This window comes from Bombina bombina, chromosome 6 (genome assembly GCF_027579735.1).
Source record: "Bombina bombina isolate aBomBom1 chromosome 6, aBomBom1.pri, whole genome shotgun sequence".
NCBI lineage: Eukaryota > Metazoa > Chordata > Amphibia > Anura > Bombinatoridae > Bombina > Bombina bombina.
Window position 1 is genome coordinate 479,875,721 of NC_069504.1, and position 19,310 is coordinate 479,895,030.

Genomic DNA, 19,310 nt, shown 5'->3' on the forward strand with positions numbered 1-19,310 from the left:
CTTCTAAGTAGAACAGTAGTATAGTTTTAAAGCTCTATGTTAATGAGACAAAAAAAAAATATTTCTCTATGATTCAGCTAAAACATACAATTTTAAAACAACTTCTATTAAATTTTCTTCGCTTTCTTGTTATCCTTTGTTGATAATCAGGAAGTTCAGGAGCGTGCACGTGTCTGCAGCACTAAACGTTATACATTAGCAAGGGCACTAGATGGCAGCACAGTTTCCTGTAATGAAGCTTCAGGCATGTGCACGCTACCTACCTAGATCTCTTCAACAAAATGTATGCTTATCTGATAAATTTCTTTATTTCCGGATATGGAGAGTCAGTGTCATTTACTGTTGGGAATATCACTCCTGGCCGGCAGGAAGAGCAACACAGCCAAGCTGTTAAGTATCACTTCCCTTCCCACAAACCCCCAGTCATTCGACCGAAGGGTAAGAGAGACAAAGTAGTAACACAAAAGTGTAGCGGTGCCTGAGATTTAGTAAAAATTCATAGTCTTAAAATAAAGGGCGGGGCCGTGGACTCACCATATCCGGAAATAAATACATTTATCAGGTAAGCATAAATTTTGTTTTCTTTCCTAAGATATGGAGAGTACACAACATCATCAATTACTAGTGGGAACCAATACCCAAGCTGGAGGACACAGATGAATAAGGAGGGATAGCAAGACAGGCAGACCTAAACCAAAGGCACCACCGCTTGAAGAACCTCCCAAAAAAAGCCTCAGCTGAGGCAAAAGTATAAAATTTGTCAAATTTGAAAAAGTATGCAAAGAGGACTAAGTTGCAGCCTTGCAAATCTGTTCCACAGAAGCTTCATTTATGAAAGCCCAAGAAGAGAATACAGTCCTCGTGGAATGAGCCGTAATTCTCTCGCAGTCTCATAAGCAAAATGAATTATACTTCTCAACCAGAGAGCAAGAAGTAGCAGTAGCTTTCTGACCTTTAAGTTTTCCAGATAAACAAACAAACAAACAAATAGGGCAGAAGACTGGCAAAAATCCTTAGTCGCCTGAGATAAAATTTTAAAGCCCGCAAAACATCCAAGTTGTGTAACCAACGTTCCTTCTGAGAAGGATTAGGACATAGTGAAGGAACAACAATTTCCTGATTAATGTTTCTATCCAAATCCACTTTAGGAAGAAACCCAACGTAGTATGAAGAACCGCCTTATCAGCATGAAAGATAATATAAGGTGAATCGCACTGCAAAGCCGAGAGCTCGAGACTCTGAGTAGAAGAAATAGCTATATAAAAAAAAAAAAAAAAAAAAAACCTTCCAAGACAACTTAAATATCTATGGAATGCAATGGCTCAAACGGAGCCTGCTGCAAAACACTAACATAGCACAACGTCTGATCTCAGAATATAAACACACATTTACAAGCTATTGGCAAGCAACAGTTATCATAGAAAGTAAGCCAGGGGTCTGGCTTCAGAGAGTTCATACTAATTTTTTTTTTAAACCGCTTACTCTCTATAACTGTTGATTGCCAATGGCTTGTAAATGTGAGTTATATTCTGAGATCAGAAGTTGTGCTATGTTAGTGAAACAAGTCAGTTAAACGTTAATTTAGCCCCCGCTATAGAAGGGGCTTACGCAGACAGAATCTATTACACTGAATAGCTGTGTTAAAGTTAACTGTGCAAGGACTTTATAATTACAGATAGAATATTAGCTTTAATCTTGCAATCTGACATCCAACATATTTACAGGTCCGCTTGTACAGCATTATTTCTGAATTTATTAATAGCCGGCTGCAAAAAAATATTGTTTGTATCTAACTGCCTGATATTATACAAACCAAGTACAATGATTCATATTTAGATACATGACTCAGCTGCATTATTCACATACCTATGCTATATATTGATAGCGAGAGAGTTCAAGCAGATAGCTTTAGCATAGCTACTCAATGTTATAGATGCTAACTGTGCAAGCAAGGACTTTATAATTGCAGATAGAGCATTAGCTAGATAGCTTTAATCTCATAACCTGACATTCAACATATTAACAGGTCCTCTTGTTACAGCATTATTTTTTAATTTATTAATAGCCGGCTACAAAAGATAGTTTGTATCTGACTGCTCGATATTATACAAACCAAGTACAATTTTTCATATCTAGATACATGATTCTCAGGTGTTATTCACACACCTATACTAAATATTAATATCTAGAGATTTTAAGCAGGCTGAATTTATTACAATGAATAGCTGTGCTAAAGTTGACACTGCAAGCAATGACTTTATAATTACAGATAAGAGTATTAGCCACATAGCTTTAATCTCATAATCTGACATCCCACATATTAACAGGTCCTCTTGTTACAGCATTATTTCTGAATTTATTAATAGCCGGCTACAAAAAGATAATGTTTGTATCTGACTGCTTGATATCATACAAACCAAGTATAATGTTTCACATATAGATACATGATTCTCAGAGGTATTATTCACACATCTATGCTATATATTGATATCTAGAGAGTTTAAGTGTTTTTAAACGTGTATGATTGAATAGTTAAACCAATAAAGATAAAAGTATGAATGGTTAAAAATCGTTCCTGTATTATTCAGTGAGAAATTTTCCTAAATAATTGCAGGGGTAAAGCACTCTTTTTTGTTAGACTTTGTAACTAATTTATCATTTGAGTCTCTTTAGTGCTATATTGCCCCCCTAACAGGTGCTTGTTGATTACAAAAATATTTGGCACCTATAGGTACTTACCATTAGTACTACTTTACCTACTACTATCTTGTTACTATAGTATGCTCAGAAAATTTGCTTACCAGTTGTCCACTCCTGGAATGTGGATGGCAGATAGACAGCAATTGTGAGCTTCCGCCCACTGCACAATCCGAGCCACCTCCTTCATGGCTAAGGAACTCAGAGTTCCTCCCTGGAGGTTGATGTAAGCCACTAAGGTTATGTTGTCTGACTGGAAGCTGATAAACCGGGCTGAGGACAACTGAAGCCAAGCCATCAGAGCATTGTAAAAAAAAAAAATCGCTCTCAACTCCAAGATGTTTATGACTATAGACTCCTCCCGAGTCCATAGTCCCTGCGCCCTTAACGAATCCCAGACTGCTTCCCAGACCAGCAGGCTGGCGTCCATGGTCACAATTACACAGGAAGGTCTCTGGAAGCATGTTCCCTGAGATAGATGCTCCTGAGAAAGCCACCATGGGAAAGAGTCTCTTTATGACTGATCTAGAGCTATCCTCTGAGACAGATCCTCATGGTCCCCGTTCCATTGCCTGAGCATACATAACTGCAGAGCTCTCAAATGGAATCTTGCAAAGGGAATGATGTCCATAGAAGCAACCATGATACCAATTACCCTTATTCATTGAGCCACTGATGGCTGAACAGTAGACAGAAGAGAGAGGAAAGAATTTTGGTTCTTCTGGCATCCGTCAGAATATTTTCATTGATAGGGAGTCTATTATGGTCCCTAAGAAAACTACTCTTGTAGCTGGAACAAGGGAACTCTTTCCAGATTCACTTTACATCCATGGGCACGTAGAAAAGGCAGTTTGTCCCTCTTTGACTATCTGTCTGCATATATTTTGGCGTTTATTGCTTCCTTACATCTTACTGGATGCTAATAAAAAGGTATTTTGTTGTTTTTTATCCCCCCCCAGTAGCGCCTGCCTATCTTTTTCTAAAAGACAACAAGATCTCTGTGAGAGTTTGCTTGTTGAAAGATGGCGCCTGAACCAGAATGTCATCCAGATAGGGTGCTACTGCAAATCCCTGAGACCAGATCACTGCCAAGAGAGTCCCCAAAACTTTTGATAAAATTCTGGGAGCTGTGGCAAGGCCAAACAGAAAAACCACAAACTGAGTGTTCGTCCAGAAAGGCAAATCTCAGAAATTTGAGATGATCCCTGTGAATGGGAACATGAAGGTACGCATCCTTCAGGTCTATGGTCGTCATGTACTGACCCTCTTGTACTAAAGAATGGAACGGATTGTCTCCATCTTGAAGGACGGTACTCTAAGAATTTTTGTTTAGACACTTCAGGTCTAGAATAGGTCGGAAAGTTCCCTCTTTTTTGGGAACCACGAACAGATTGGAATAGAAACCTAGACCCTGTCCCTGAACTGGAACTAGCACTCCCAGGGAGAAGAGATCCTGTACACATTTTAAGAACGCCTCTATCTGGTCTGCAGACAAACTGAGGTGGAACCTGGCCCTGGGAGGAAAGGACTTGAAATATAATTTGTAACCCTGAGATACTATGTCCACAGCCCAAGTATCTGTGACATCTCATATCCATGCTAGAAAACTGAGAAAGTCTGCCCCCCCCCCCCACTTGATCTGCTCCCGGATCAAGGGCAAACTCTTAATGCTGATTTAAAATCAGCTGCGGGTTTCTTTGATTGTTTCCCCTTTTGCCACGACTACTTAATGGAGTCATCTTTTTAAATAAAGGAGACGGGGAAAAAGGAATCCCAGGTCTCTCCCATTCCTGTGCAATAATTTCCGTAGCACAGTCTGGCACAGGAACCACCTCCACAGAGGAAGGAACATCAAAGTATTAAGTTTACTAGATTTCCTAGGGTTGACAGCAACAGGGTTATCGGAGTCGTCCAGGAAGGACAAAACCTCCTGTAACAGGACACGGAGGTGTTCAAGCTTAAATCTGAAGGCTACAACTTCAGATGAAGGAATTATACTGTCCAAATCTGAGATTTTACCTTAAGAGGCTACCGACATATCTTCCTCATCAGACTTGAGAAAGAGCAATCTGTGTAGCTAAAATTGGAGCAGACACCTTACTGTCAGAATCCTTAAAATTTCCTCTTGAGTTTTCCCTGCAGCATGGGAATGGCAGCTAATGCCGCAGAGGATACTTGGGCAGCAAATTCTGCTTTCAAATAGACTCTTCCAGGAGATTGAGAGGGAACCACAGGGCACTCCATGTGAGGCCATCAAGGCTTGGGACGGTTGAGGAGAAAGCTGTGGCAAAGCCTGAACAGCATTACCCTGAGAGACATTTGGCTCATAGACAAAGTTTATCTTTATTTTTTAAAGTCCTCTCTATGCATGAGGAACAAAAAAACTTACATGGGTGGCACCACTTGACCATCTAAACAAAGGATGCCCCTGTCCATAGGAGCAGGGTCATGATCCATTACACAGGAAATATATTTAGCAAATTAAAACTTTAAAAAAACAAAACAAAAACCCCACAACCTTTATTTTTGTACACGCTAAGAAAAAATTGCGGTAAAAAAACAAAAACGATGTTACCTAGAAACACCAACCGCTATAGACAATGAGGATTAAGGCTTATCGGTAGAAAGCCCCTGCTCTTACCACAATCAGTCAAATATTTTGCCCCATAGAAGCTAAAATATTTGCTTGAAAATAGGAGGTGCACATTAGGAACGTTATTGAAAATCATATTGCAGACACACTTCCCAGACAATTACTGTTTGCTGTGCAAACGCTCCGTACTGATTTCTACTCTGAGCAGCTCAGAGGTCACGTGACCGGCTTTCGAAGCTGCGCCACTAGCTTAAAAAAGGAGCGCTTCCATCCGGAAAGGAATAAAAAACTAAAATGAAAAAGTTTCCTGTAGCACTCAGCTACAGGAAAATGGCCAAAATATTGCCAAGTCAAATAAAAGTGCACCATAAAATCACTAAGTTTCTGCAATGACCGGAACAAAGGGAAAAGTATGCCTGTCATGAGCCAATTAAAAGTTAACCCTTTCTTCTCAATAAAAAAAAAAGAGCAACTCTCTTTCTTATAACACATGCCAAAAAGCCTGCTACTGCCAAAATAAACCATGTCCACAGGGTTCTAGTCCCAACATTTTGCAGTTATAAAGGATAAACCCTTCAGTGCCAGCCTCCTAGCCCCAGAAGACAAAAAGGCACTTAACTGCATCTAGCCGTCTGGCAGGAGGACAGCTTACCCGGTATGAGAGGACATCTCCTCACAGAGACCTGTAGAAAAAAGAAAGAACAGAGTAAACCTACTCTGGCTTTCTATACCACGCGCAGCAAATGTGTTAGGAAAACGCAGTGAAGCCCACTTCACAAGTTCCTAACTGCTTTAAAGCCACCACTGCCCTACTGAAGAGACTAACGGAGTACGGCTAGACCCAATCTTGAAAAGGGAAGATCAGAGTAAACCTACTCCTGCTTTCTGACAGTAAAATCTTGCTTGAAGTAAAGAAATCCAACTTTCTTCAGACACTAAAACGTCACCTCCTCCATACATCAAGGCAAAGAGAATGACTGGGGGTTTGTGGGAAGGGAAGTGATACTTAAAGAGACACTCAGGTTAAATTAAATTTTCATGATTCAGATACAGCATATCATTTTAAACAACTTTCCAATTTACTTCCATTAAAAAAAATGTGCACAGTCTTTTATATTTACAATTTTTAAGTCACCAGATCCTACTGAGTATGTGCAAGAATTCACAGACTATACGTATATGCATTTGTGATTGGCTGATTGCTATCACATGGTACAAGGGGAGTGGAAATATACATAACTTTGAAATTTGTTATAAAAAAAATCTACTCATTTGAAGTTCAGACTAAGTGCTATTGCATTGTCTTGTTATCTTGCATTTGTTGATTATGTAAATCTAATGTGTTGACTGGTCCTTTAAAAAAGGGACATAAAACCCAAATTTTTTCTTTCACGATTTAAAAAGAGCATACAACTTTAAACAACTTTCTAATTTACTTCTATTATATAATTTGTTTTATTCTCTTGATATTCTTTGCTGAAAAGCATATCTAGATAGGCTCAGTAACTGCTAATTGGTTCCTGCACATAGAAGCCTTGTGTGATTGGCTCACCCATGTGGATTGCTTTTTCTTCAACTAAGGATATATTAAAAATGAAGCAAAATAATAGAAGTAAATTGAAATATTGTTTAAATTTGTATTCTCTATCTGAATCATGAAAGAAAATGTTTGGGTTTAGAGCCCCTTTAACAGCTTGGCTCTGGTGCTCTTTGCCTCCTCCTGCTGGCCAGGAGTGATATTCCACAACAGTAAATGATGAAACTGTGGACTCACCATATCTTAGGAAAGAAATAGAAGTAAATTAGAAACTTTTTTTTTTTTAAATTGTATGATCTGTCTGAATCATGGGGGGGGGGGGGAAATAAATAAATATGGGTTTCTGGTCTCCTTAAAGGGACAGTAAATTCAAAATTAAACTTTCATGATTAAGCTAGAGCATTCAATTTTAAACAACTTTCCAATTTACTTCTGTTATCAAATTTGCTTTGTTCTCTAGGTATCTTTCTGAAGAATTAAGCTACGTAGGCTCATAAGCGCTCAGGAGTGTGCACGTGTCTTTATACAATGTTGCAAAACACTGCTGCCAGAGTACTAAAGACACGTGCACACTCTTGAGCGACTACCTAGTTTTACTCCTTAACGATAGATACCAAAAGAACAAAGCAAAATGATGACAGAAGTAAATTGGAAAAAGTTGTTTAAAATTGCATGCACTAGCCGAATCATGAAAGTTTAATTTTGACTTTACTGTCCCTTTAAGGCCATAATTGATCTTACTTGGTTTAAACAAACAGAAAGGAACTTAAGATGTGTTTTTTTATTTTTAGTTATCAATTTCTTCAATGATAATTTGTATCCATTAAGATATTGTTTTCCACATTAAACTAGGAACATTTATGACAGCTCACACATTTAGTAAGCTGGTATAAAAATGTGAGTCATGCAATAGAAAAGTAGTAAATACTACAAGTACAAAACTACTCCATCCTTGACTTAACATTCCCCTTTTTCGTAAAGGGGTTCCAACAAGTTTTTTTATTTATTTATTATTATTTTTTTTTTAAGAAAAATGTTCTTAAAATAAACAAAATTGCAAAAGTATTCGGTTTATTAACAATTGAGTATACTGTAAGAAATATGTAGCTCTTAATCCAAGGGGTACTCAAAGAGTCAAGCTAGCAAGAGGCAGAAGAACTAAAAATAAAAAAAAGCCTAGAACATAGTTTTAGGCGCAGGTAGCACACACAGGAATGCCCTACAAGTAAGAGTATAGATTTGCAGTTTTATTAAACATTATTTAAAGGCATTCAATAAATAAAGCAGAAAAGTATGAGAGAAAATACACAGTGGGTCTTTTATTTTACAGAGTGTCTGTACAGCAGAAAGGTGACTTTTGGTTTTATGCAGAAGGACAGATTTAAGAGTTCCCAGAAGAGGCTAGAATAGGACAGCTCAAAGAGGAGTATCCAGCCCAGGTAGAAAGATGGCCGTGTGAAGAAAAACATTTTATCTGCACAGAGAGGAAAAAAAAATATAAAAAAAAAAAATAAGTTTAAATCAAATTTTTATTTTAATATTTAAAAGCCGACAGCACAAGAAGCGCAGACATCTTTACAAACACTTGTTTAGATTTCTTGGTTAGTAGGATTAGAGCCTATGGTCTGTTGTGGGACATCCTATACAATTTGCTGTCAAGAGACTGCAGTACATTGCACTGAACAGGGTAAACTTTTTTTGGTATCCCATTAAAATGGGAACAAAAATAAATAAATCTACACCGAATACTGCTAAAAATGTTTCTAGAAATCTTGTATTAATTTTATTTTTAAATGCTTATTCTGCAGAAAGGGGTTGTAATGGCAATGGCTTCACAGGCATCAAAACTAATAAAGGTCCCATTTTACAGAAGGGCATTTAGGGCTATATGGATCAGTACTGTACACCCCCATGCTGTTTCTCTGGTTGTAGTACCCACAACTACCTTTGTGAGGAGCCGAGATTTAAATTAGAGCTATTCAGTATTGGAGTTATTCATTCTGCTGAATTTCCAAGTAAACAGGCTATCAAATAGTTTTGTGTATGAATATAGTGGAGATATGTAAAATGGAAAATACACAGAAGGGGAAAATGGAACTAAATATATAAATAGAAAAAATAATAATTTATGAAGTGGTACCAAGAGGCTGGAGAGAAGAGCAAAGGTGGTGTCTTTTTTTTTTTAATATTTGAGATAAAGACCTATACCAGTGTTTCTCAACGGCAGTCCTAAAGTACCCCTAACAGGCCAGGCACAGGTGAAATAATCAACCATGGTTACTAACCTGCTATTACCCAACAGATACCGATTAGCCGATTATTTCACCTGTGCTCCAGTTTAACTATAACTAGTTATGCCACATTGAATCAAGCTTGAAATTGTATTTAACCCCTTAATGACCGGACCATTTTTCAATTTTCTTACCCTTAATGACAATGGCTATTTTTACATTTCTGCAGTGTTTGTGTTTAGCTGTAATTTTCCTCTTACTCATTTACTGTACCCACACATATTATATACCGTTTATCTCACCATTAAATGGACTTTCTAAAGATACAATTATTTTCATCATATCTTATAATTTACTAAAAAAAAAAAAAAAAAAAAGATAAAATATGAGGAAAAAATAGAAAAAGTGTGTGGTTTTTTTCCAACTTTGACCCCCAAAATCTGTTACACATCTACAACCACCAAAAAACAACCATGCTAAATAGTTTCTAAATTTTGTCCTGAGTTTAGAAATACCCAATGTTTACACGTTCTTTGCTTTTTTTGCAATTTCTGGGGCAATAAATACAAGTAGCACTTTGCTATTTTCAAACCACTTGTTTTCAAAATTAGCGCTAGTTACATTGGAACATTGATATCTGTCAGGAATACCTGAATATCCCTTGACATGTATATATTTGGGTTGTCTTCTAAAAACAAAGTATTGATCTAGGCCCATTTTGGTATATTTCATGCCACCATTTCACCGCCAAATGCGATAAAAAAAAATTTAAAAAAAAAGTTCACTTTTTCACAAATTTTGTCACAAACTTTAGGTTTCCCACTGAAATTATTTACAAACAGCTTCTGCAATTATGGCACAAACGGCTGTAAATGCTTCTATGGGATCCCCTTTTTTCAGAAATAACAGACTTATATGGCTTTGGGGTTGCTTTTGGTAATTAGAAGGCCGCTAAGCACCACACGTGTTTTATGCCCAGGAGTGAAGGGGTTAATTAGGGAGCTTGTAGGGTTAATTTTAGCTTTAGTGTAGTAGACAACCCCAAGTATTGATCTAGGCCCATTTTGGTATATTTTATGCCACCATTTCACCGCCAAATGCGAGCAAAAAAACCCCCAAAAAAAAACACACAACCCTTTACATTTTTCACAATTTTAGGTTTCTCACTGAAATAATTTACAAACAGCTTGTGCTATTATGGCAGAAATTGTTGTAAAAGCTTCTCTAGGATCCCCTTTGTTCAGAAATAGACTTATATGGCTTTGGCGTTGCTTTTTGGTAATTAGGCCGCTAAATGATGCTGCGCACCACACGTGAATTATGCCCAGCAGTGAAGGGGTTAAATTAGGTAGCTTGTAGGGAGCTTGCAGGGTTAATTTTAGAGATCAGCCTCCCACCTGACACATCCCACCCCCTGATCCGTCCCAAACAGCTCTCTTCCCTCCCCCCACCCCACAATTTTTACCGCCATCTTAAGTACTGGCAGAAAGTCTGCCAGTACTAAGAGTTTTTTTTTTTTTTTTTTAAATAAAAATAATAAAATATTTTAGCTGTGATGGACCACTGCCTTAGCCCCAACCTCCCTGATCCCCCCTCCAGCTCTCTAACCCTCTCCACTACCTAATTACCGCCATCTTGGGTACTGGCAGCTGTCTGCCAGTACCCAGTTTGGCCCCAAAAAAACAAAGTATTTTTTTTATTTTATTTTTAACTTAACTCTTTCTGTAGTGTAGCAGCCCCCCCCACAATACCCCCACCCCCCTCCCAGATCCATTTATATTTTATTTTTTATTTTTTTTAACCTTACTCTGCCTTTCTGCTCTCATTGGTGTCAGTGTGGCTAATGCGCGTGCACGCGCAGGCTCCCTCTCACCCGGACAAGGCACCATCGCTACCGGTGCAGAGAGGGCCACAGAGTGGCTCTCTCTGCATCGGTGGCTTGTAAAGGGGTATTGCAGGATGCCTTCATATTGAGGCATCACTGCAATACCCTCAGAGCTGCTTGAAGCGATTGCGATCGATTCCAGCACTCTGTTAGACAACTGACGTACCAGGTACGTCCATTGTCATTAACTGTTAGTTTTTGCATGACGTACCCGGTACGTCAGTTATCATTAAGGGGTTAAATTCCTGGTTCCAGAGATATTCATTAACCCTTTCAGCCAAACAGACGTGTGTATACACACACCTCGCAGTACTTTGCCTATCGTACTGCAAGTCGTGTGTGTGTGTATAGCAGTCTCGGCTTTTAACCCCTTAACGACAGGACGTGCCAGGCACGTCCTACAAAAACCGGCCCTTAATGACCAAGGACGTGATCGTTTCAAGGGTATTGCAGTGATGCCTCGATATTGAAGCATCCTGCAATATCCTTTTTTTACCCACCGATGCAGAAAGAGCCACTCTGTGGCCCTCTCTGCATCGGCCAGCAATGGTGCCGATTGTTGGTGGGTGGGAGCCATAGCAGGGAAGCGGCCCATTGCTGGAGGGAGTTCCGGATCCTGTACCCGAGTGTGCAGGAATACTATAGTGACAGTCTATGGGAAGGAGGGAGAGGGAGGGGGGAAATGAAGGCATAACCAGTGTTGGGAAAGGGATCTAGGGAGGGGGTAGGGTATTGAGGGTGGGCAGCTACATTACAGAAAAATTGGGTATTTATATTAAAAACTGGTTATTAGCAGACAGCTACCCAAGATACAGTACCTAAGATGGCAGTGTACAGGTAGAAGGGGATCCAACACTGCAGAATAATATTAGTTTTTTTTTTTTAAAAAATGCTTAATTGATAATCTCATTTTCTTCTGAAGGGAAGAGTCCACAGCTGCATTCATTACTTTGGGGAGATACAGAACCTGGCCACCAGGAGGAGGCAAACACACCCCAGCCAAAGGCTTAAATGCCTCCCCCACTTCCCTCATCCCCCAGTCATTCTGCCAAGGGAACAAGGAACAGTAGGAGAAACATCAGGGTAAAAAAAGGTGCCAGAAGAACAAAAAAAATTACAGCCGCCTCATAGATAAAAACACAGATGGGAGCTGTGGACTCTTCCCTTAAGAAGACAATGAAATCAGGTGAGCATAATTAAGGTTTTTCTTCTTAAAAGGGAAGAGTCCACAGCTGCATTCATTACTTTTGGGAAAAGAATACCCAAGCTAGAGGACACTGAATGTAAACAACGGGTGGATACAAAAGGCGGCCCCTTTGAAAAGCACCACAGCCTGAGTACTCGACACCCTAAAAATTATAGACGGCATGGGTGAAAACCGGAAAGCCCCGTTAAACTACACATTAGTTACACCGCAGGCAAAGCCAAACTAAACCACTCAGTTCCAGAGAGTCCGTCAAGCCCAACAACCTCCGAAGAGTCAGCCCCGCGGATCACGACTTTTATGAAGGTGCCAAGACAAGGATAGCTATCTGCCCCCAAAAAGGCGAACCAAATCTCAAGAAAAATCCAAAGGATCATTCCACTCTGCAGAACATAGAACAACCCATGGTTGTCATACAATAGCAACGCCCAGGGAGACATACTCCCTAGAAATACAAGGACTGAAGAAAAAGAGATCCACCCAGGGAAACGTCCCAAAAAAGGACTTGAGGAACACCCTCATAACCCTGACCCATACCCAAAAAGGTATTCCAGGAAAACCAGGAGTTCCCCGATGCCTCATATCAGATCTATATCTGCAAGCTAGACAGCAGAAATAGGATAATTATCCCAGCAGCTAGTAAAGAGAACACCCACCGTCTGAACAGGAACTCCCAACGGCCAGCTTCCAGGTAGAAAGCGGACTCACCGTTACTAAACCCAAATACCGAAGGCGTTTCAAAGCTTGCAAACACCCAGTCAAAGTGCAATTAGCCATAGCTGGTTACACCCTCAAAGTGCAATAGCTGTAGTTGGGTTCAACTGCAAACCTTCCAAGGGTTCACAGCCCTCTGAATATCAGGCTCCAAGGAGTGCCACCTCCCAGAAGAAAAGAGGAGGACATCCAAGACCTACCACAAAGGAGAGAATCGACTCTAAGGAAAACAGTCAACGCTGCATAGAGTAACCGACCCCCAATCTTCCCTCTAGGATAATGGTCCCAGCCCAAAGGCTAGTAAAGACCAAAGACAAGAATACCAGACTTTCGTAAGAGGAAGGAAGGGTCAACGTAGAAACAAAGCCCCCAGTTAGATCGCCGACTGTTACAACAACCGGTATACTACCCTGAGTCAGGACAGAAATTGTGCTCGGGTATGAAACCCCCTACATGGCCGTCATCTCTAAAAACAAGGAGCACATCCCAATGGAAGAAGGCCTTCAGACCCACAGCATCCATATATCAGAATCCAACATATAACAGGAGCCCCATAGGGATCAAACCCTCATCCTCCCGCTGCAGGAACCAGTCACATTGCAAATTCCTCTTCCAGGATTCTGGAACGGAAGAAGGGAAAAGACCCTTACAAGGCAAGACCCACAGGTCGCTCCCAATACTAAGGTAACTGAACCCAGAGAGCCCTACCCTCACCCTGGAAGAGAAGGAATAAACAACGGAAACCTACCCTACCATGGAGGCGAGACCCCTCGGCCATATCACCAACCCAGGTGAGGGTACCTGGAGTATACAGGAACAGCGTAAATGCGCCAGAAGACCAGTAGGGAACCGTCAGAAGGACCTAAAATGAGACATCTCTCACAGCGCCCCAGCCTCTATGGAGAGAGGCCCACAAGACCACAAACATCTAGTGTGAGATCAAATTGTCCACACCCATCCAAGGAGAGATACGGACCTGGGTCAGGGTCCTCGAAAAAGGAATGAAACGAAGATCCAACTTCCAGAGGAACCCTAAGCTGCCTCCAAGGAGGAACGCACCTCTAAGGTCCGTAGACTTGGTGATATAGCAATAGCCTCAAACCGAAGAGTCACAAAGGACTTCCTTAATGGTCTAAGATTCAGCTCCCAGGGCACCTGGATCGCACAGAAAGCAAGCGTTAATACTTGCTACACACACAGGCAAGGGAGCAACCAACACCCGAAGGCAAATGAGAACCCTATATCCTGCTCGCCATCCGAACTTAAAAAGGGACACTGAACCCAAATGTTTTTTTTCGTGATTCAGATAGGGCATGCAATTTTAGGCAACTAATTTACTCCTTGCTATCTTTATTTGAAAAAGGCATCTAAGCATCTATCTTTTTTTGGGTTCAGAACTCTGGACAGCACTTTTTTATTGGTGAATGAATTTATCCAATCAGCAAGAACCCAGGTTGTTCACCAAAAATGGGCCAGCATCTAAACTTACAATCTTGCATTTCAAATAAAGATACCAAGAGAAGAGAATGAAGAAAAGTTGATAATAGGAGTAAGTTAGAAAGATGCTTAAAATTTCATGCTCTGAATCACGAAAGAAAATTTTTTGGGTTCAGTGTCCCTTTAAGGCACCGCCCATGAAGCCCCCAACTGAGCATCGAGGATAAATAGTCAACTACCTGACCCCAGAAGGGCGGCTCTCCGTAACCGACCTCGCCCCTTCACCGACAAGCCCCAAGGCTAGAGTTGCAACAAGGACAGAAGTACACCCGAACGTCGAGACCATGGTCAGAACAAGGGTAATGGAAGAGACAACAGCCAGAGATCCTTGAAGAATATATCTTCCAAAATCTTCTTTAAGCAGGCAACAGCTGGAGCTTCGTAGCTCCCCACAGAAGGCAGCGAACCCCTGCACACCAACTCCGAGTAACCCAACTCTGAGCAGAGAAAGTTATGCCCGCGCATCCCGACCATATGATCCACCCAAGGAGGAGAGGAAGGAAACTCCGCCACCGCAATTAAATGCTTAATAGGCTAAAGAGTCAGCGTCCGGAAGAACCCTCGAGTGAAAATGCAAAATTATTAATCACTCGGCACACCAGACCACATGGGTCACACACACACACACCTCCCACTCCAAGAATGGAATAATGGTTCCCCGGGGACCTGAAGAACCATGATTTCTGCAAAAACAGATCAGTATCCCAGGCGAGAACCCCGAACAGCCAACCTAGATTGGCACTCATAACCCTCCATAATCTTAGGTTACAAAAATTACAAAAAAAAAAAAAAAAAAAAACCAACAACTGGCACCCTTTAACACCCCCAATGGCTGGAAAGATGTAGTCATTAAAAGAAGGCCGTGAGCCTAAGTATAGCTACATATTTGCAGATATAACCATATAACCCCCTTCAGGAGATATTAACCCATGATTCCTTATTAAGATAAAAAGGAGTCCCACTTGGACCCTACCTTGTTTCGTTAACATTACATATCGAAATAAAATGAAACAGTTTCACCGTGGAACAGGAACACGGCCCTTCAAGTGTGACAGATAGTAGCCTCGCTTCCGACATGGACTTGAATGAAGACAGATAGGCAGCGAAACTCGTCAACGCTGATTACCAAGGAGCTGTTAATATGAGTCGGGATGGGCTCGCAGGAAAACTCTCCCTGCATTTCCGGACTCTAACTTTCATCCATGCTCTCACTGAGAGGCTGACAGGATTACTAAAAACTCCAGTCCCATTGTGAAGAGTACTACCCTCTATGAGAGACACTCTTGAACTTCTGACACTTCTCTGCCAACCTCCCTGTGATAAAAGGCAAAGAATGACTGGGGGATGAGGGAAGTGGGGGAGGTATTTAAGCCTTTGGCTGGGGTGTCTTTGCCTCCTCCTGGTGGCCAGGTTCTGTATTTCCCAAAAGTAATGAATGCAGCTGTGGACTCTTCCCTTTTCAGAAGAAAAAGCACCTTTTATTTTAGTACAGGCAGGCTTTCTGCCAGTACTTAAGATGGTGGTGACAATTGTGAGGTGGGGGAGGGTCAGGTGCGAGGCTGATCTCTACACAAAAGCTAAAATTAACCTCTTAAACGCTGGGCATAATACAAGTGTGGTGTGCAGTGGCATTTAGCAGCCTTCTAAATTATCAAAATGTAATGCCAAAGCCATATATATCTGCTATTTCTGACCAAAGGGTATACCAGAGAAGCATTAACCATTTGTGCCATAATTGCACAAGCTATTTGTAAAAAAAAATTCAGTTTGTGAAATAGGGAACTTTTTTTTTATTTGATCGCTTTTGGCGGTGAAATATACCAAAATGGGCCTAGATCAATACTTTAGTTGTCTACTTTAAAAAAAAAAAAAAAAAAAAAAAAAAAATTACATACACACACGTGAAGGGTTAATCAGGGATTCCTGACAGATATCAGTGTTACAATGTAACTATCGCTAATTTTGAAGAAGAAAAAAAAAAAAGCGCTTTGGAAATGGCAAAGTGCTACTTGTACTTATTGCGCTATAACTTGCAAAAAAAAGCAAAGAACATGTAAACATTGGGTATTTCTAAACTCAGGACAAAATTTAGAAACTATTTAGCATGGGTGTTTTTTGGTGGTTGTAGATGTGTAACAGAATTTGGGGGTCAAATTTAGAAAAAAGTGTTTTAATTGTTTATAATTTACTATAAATTTTTTTTTATAAAAATATGAAAAGACATGATGAAAATAATTGCATCTTTAGAAAGTCAATTTAATTGCGAGAAAAACTGTATATAATAATATGTGAGGGTACAGTAAATGAGTAAGAAGAAGATTACAGCTAAACACAAACACCGCAGAAATGTAAAAAAAAAAAAAAAGACCTGGTCCTTAAGGGTAAGAAAATTGAAGTGGTCCGGTCACTAAGGGGTTAAAGGGACATAAAACTTAATTTTTCTCATGATATAGAAAGAACATGCAATTTCAAAAAAAAATTTCTAATTTACTTCTATTATCCAATGTGCTTTATTCTCTAGATATCTTTTGCTGAAAAGAATATCTAGATAGGCTTAGTAGCTGCTGATTGGTGGCTGCACATAGATGCCTCATGTGATTGGCTCACCTATGTGCATCACTTTCTTCTACAAAAGGATATCTAAAGAATGACGCAAATTAGATAATAGAATTAAATTGGAATGTTGTTTAAAATTGTATTCTCTACCTGAATCCTGAAAGAAACATTTTGGGTTTAGTGTCTCTAAGTTACAGCCGAGAGCTTGAGTTCTTGAAGCTCCAGGCATCTGCCGCATATGGACCCGGAGCAAGATCGGTGCTCCGGTTCCATATATGGGCAGATGCCTCATTGTTACAGACTGTGACAGTGTGTCACATCTAACGATATTCTGCTAGTTCCGGCGGGAGGGGGGGGGGGGAGGGAGGACCCTACGCTAGAGAAAAAAAAAAATATTATGAATAATAATTTTATACTGGAAGACTGTCTGCCAGTACCTAAGATGGGGGTGATCAGTGAGGGTTGAGAAAGGAATCAGGTAGGGAAGGTAATATCTACACTAAAGCTAAAAAGTAACCTTTTAAGCTACCTAATTAACCCCTTTACTGCTGGGAATAGAAATGTGGTGCACAGCTGCAATTAGCGCTGCTGAATCTGTTGGCGCTATACAAATACCCGATAATTCGCGGCCCTCTAATTACAAAAAGCAATGGCAAAGCTATATATATCTACATAGATAGAGCAGCTAGTCAACTCCTATAATTATAGGCTGCCTTCTGCTGCTAGACATGCAGACAGAAAAGTAAATTTCTATAATGCTTCATGTCATCTAAATTGTTTTAATGGCACTGCCCAGATGGAACCATTGTAGACCCCTTATAGATACATGAAACCATTTGCCTAGGCTAGTGGTGAGCAGCAGGCGACCTCAGGATTACGTTTGACACATCTACTGCAACTCCCTTTTTCCTGCCAGATTTAAAATATTTATTGAAGGTTGTTCATTAGCTCAATTATAACCGTCTCAATCGTTCTCAGATACGCAAATACTTAAAATTGGCCTGTTATGGGTCCTTGGGGCTAGAATTGATAAACACTGCTTTGGAGCCGGCCCCATTATAGCCTCCAGAATCTACAATTAATTTTCTTCAATACAGCACCTGCATTAAAGTGAATGTAAACTTGAGCTTATTAGCTCGTCATATGATAGAAGTTAAAAAAATGAATGAGACTTTCATTCATGAAATGTTTAGTATATACACACTTATCATCCAATATAATAGTTAATTGTAGATGAGTCATCTGTCAATCAATTGCTGCATATGGCGGCGGAGGACCGTCTCTTATCCTTATAGCATTTCATGTTAAATATCTCTCTGAAGATATTCACAGAGACTGGTGCAGTCGCACAAACAGGTGTCCAGTTGCCAGGGTGCTGAATGCAGGTAGAGATACAAGGTAATAGAAGACAGCACTTGTTGGGCTTAAGGATAAGCAATAGAAGCTTTTATTTATGTGACGTTTCGGGGACAGCTCCCCTTCATCAGACCATTTCTGAAGTATATACTAAACATTTCGTGAATGAAAGTCTCATTCATTTTTTAACTTCTATCGTATGACGAGCTAATAAGCTCAAGTTTACATTCACTTTAACTCTATAGTGTTATTCCTTACTATCCCCAGTGTGCGTGACATATTAATGGCCTAAATGTTAAAAAAGTTTTAGGGCCAGATTACAAGTGCGCTAGAAGTAAGCTTTTTGCCCGGTTCAGGTTACGCTCGTATTAGGAGTTGAAAGTAAACTGTTTTTGATTGCACGCCAACTGATGAGCGTGAAAATCCGAACTTAAAATATTGCATGCACGTTCATGTATTCCCGATTAGAAGTCAATGGAGAAAAATAATAAAAAAATAAAAAAAAAACTAACACCCCACTCTTGCGCAAACCTGATCGCATATTCTCATGTGCACTAACCCGATATGAAAATATGAATATTTCACATTCCGATGTTCTTCACATAACATGTTCTATGTATTCATAAATATTACTACACATATCCATATATCTGATGAAAATTTATATATATATATATATATATATATATATATATATATATATATATATTATAAAATACATAAAACATTATGCTATGTGTAGAACTTTTCAATGAAATATTTACAGTAAATACAGTTAAAACCTTGAAAAAGCATATTTATGCAATATTCATTTTTAATCTACTTAAAGGGACAGTATACACCAATTCTCATAACTGCATGTAAGACACTACTATAAAGAATAAGATGCAGATACTGATATAAAAATCAGTATAAAACTGTTTAAAAACTTACTTAGAAGCTCTCAGTTTAGCTCTGTTGAAAAGGTAGCTGAAAGCCCACTGCAAGTGGGAAATAAGACGCTCCCCCCTCCCCCTTCCTTTGCATATGAAAAGACCATT

The 19,310-nt window shown here is 39.8% G+C and overlaps 1 protein-coding gene across 1 annotated transcript in view; it reads right to left on the reverse strand.

The window, feature by feature from the left end:
• Nucleotides 1-8,053: 8,053 nt before the first annotated feature.
• The window catches only part of TPM1 (tropomyosin 1), a 37,713-nt gene continuing 26,456 nt past the window's right edge, over nt 8,054-19,310 (reverse strand). Inside the window, exon 10 of the mRNA XM_053717303.1 lies at nt 8,054-8,301. Within this exon, the coding sequence (XP_053573278.1) occupies nt 8,298-8,301 (4 nt within the window). The 3' untranslated portion in view covers nt 8,054-8,297. The remainder of the gene's footprint in view (nt 8,302-19,310) is intronic.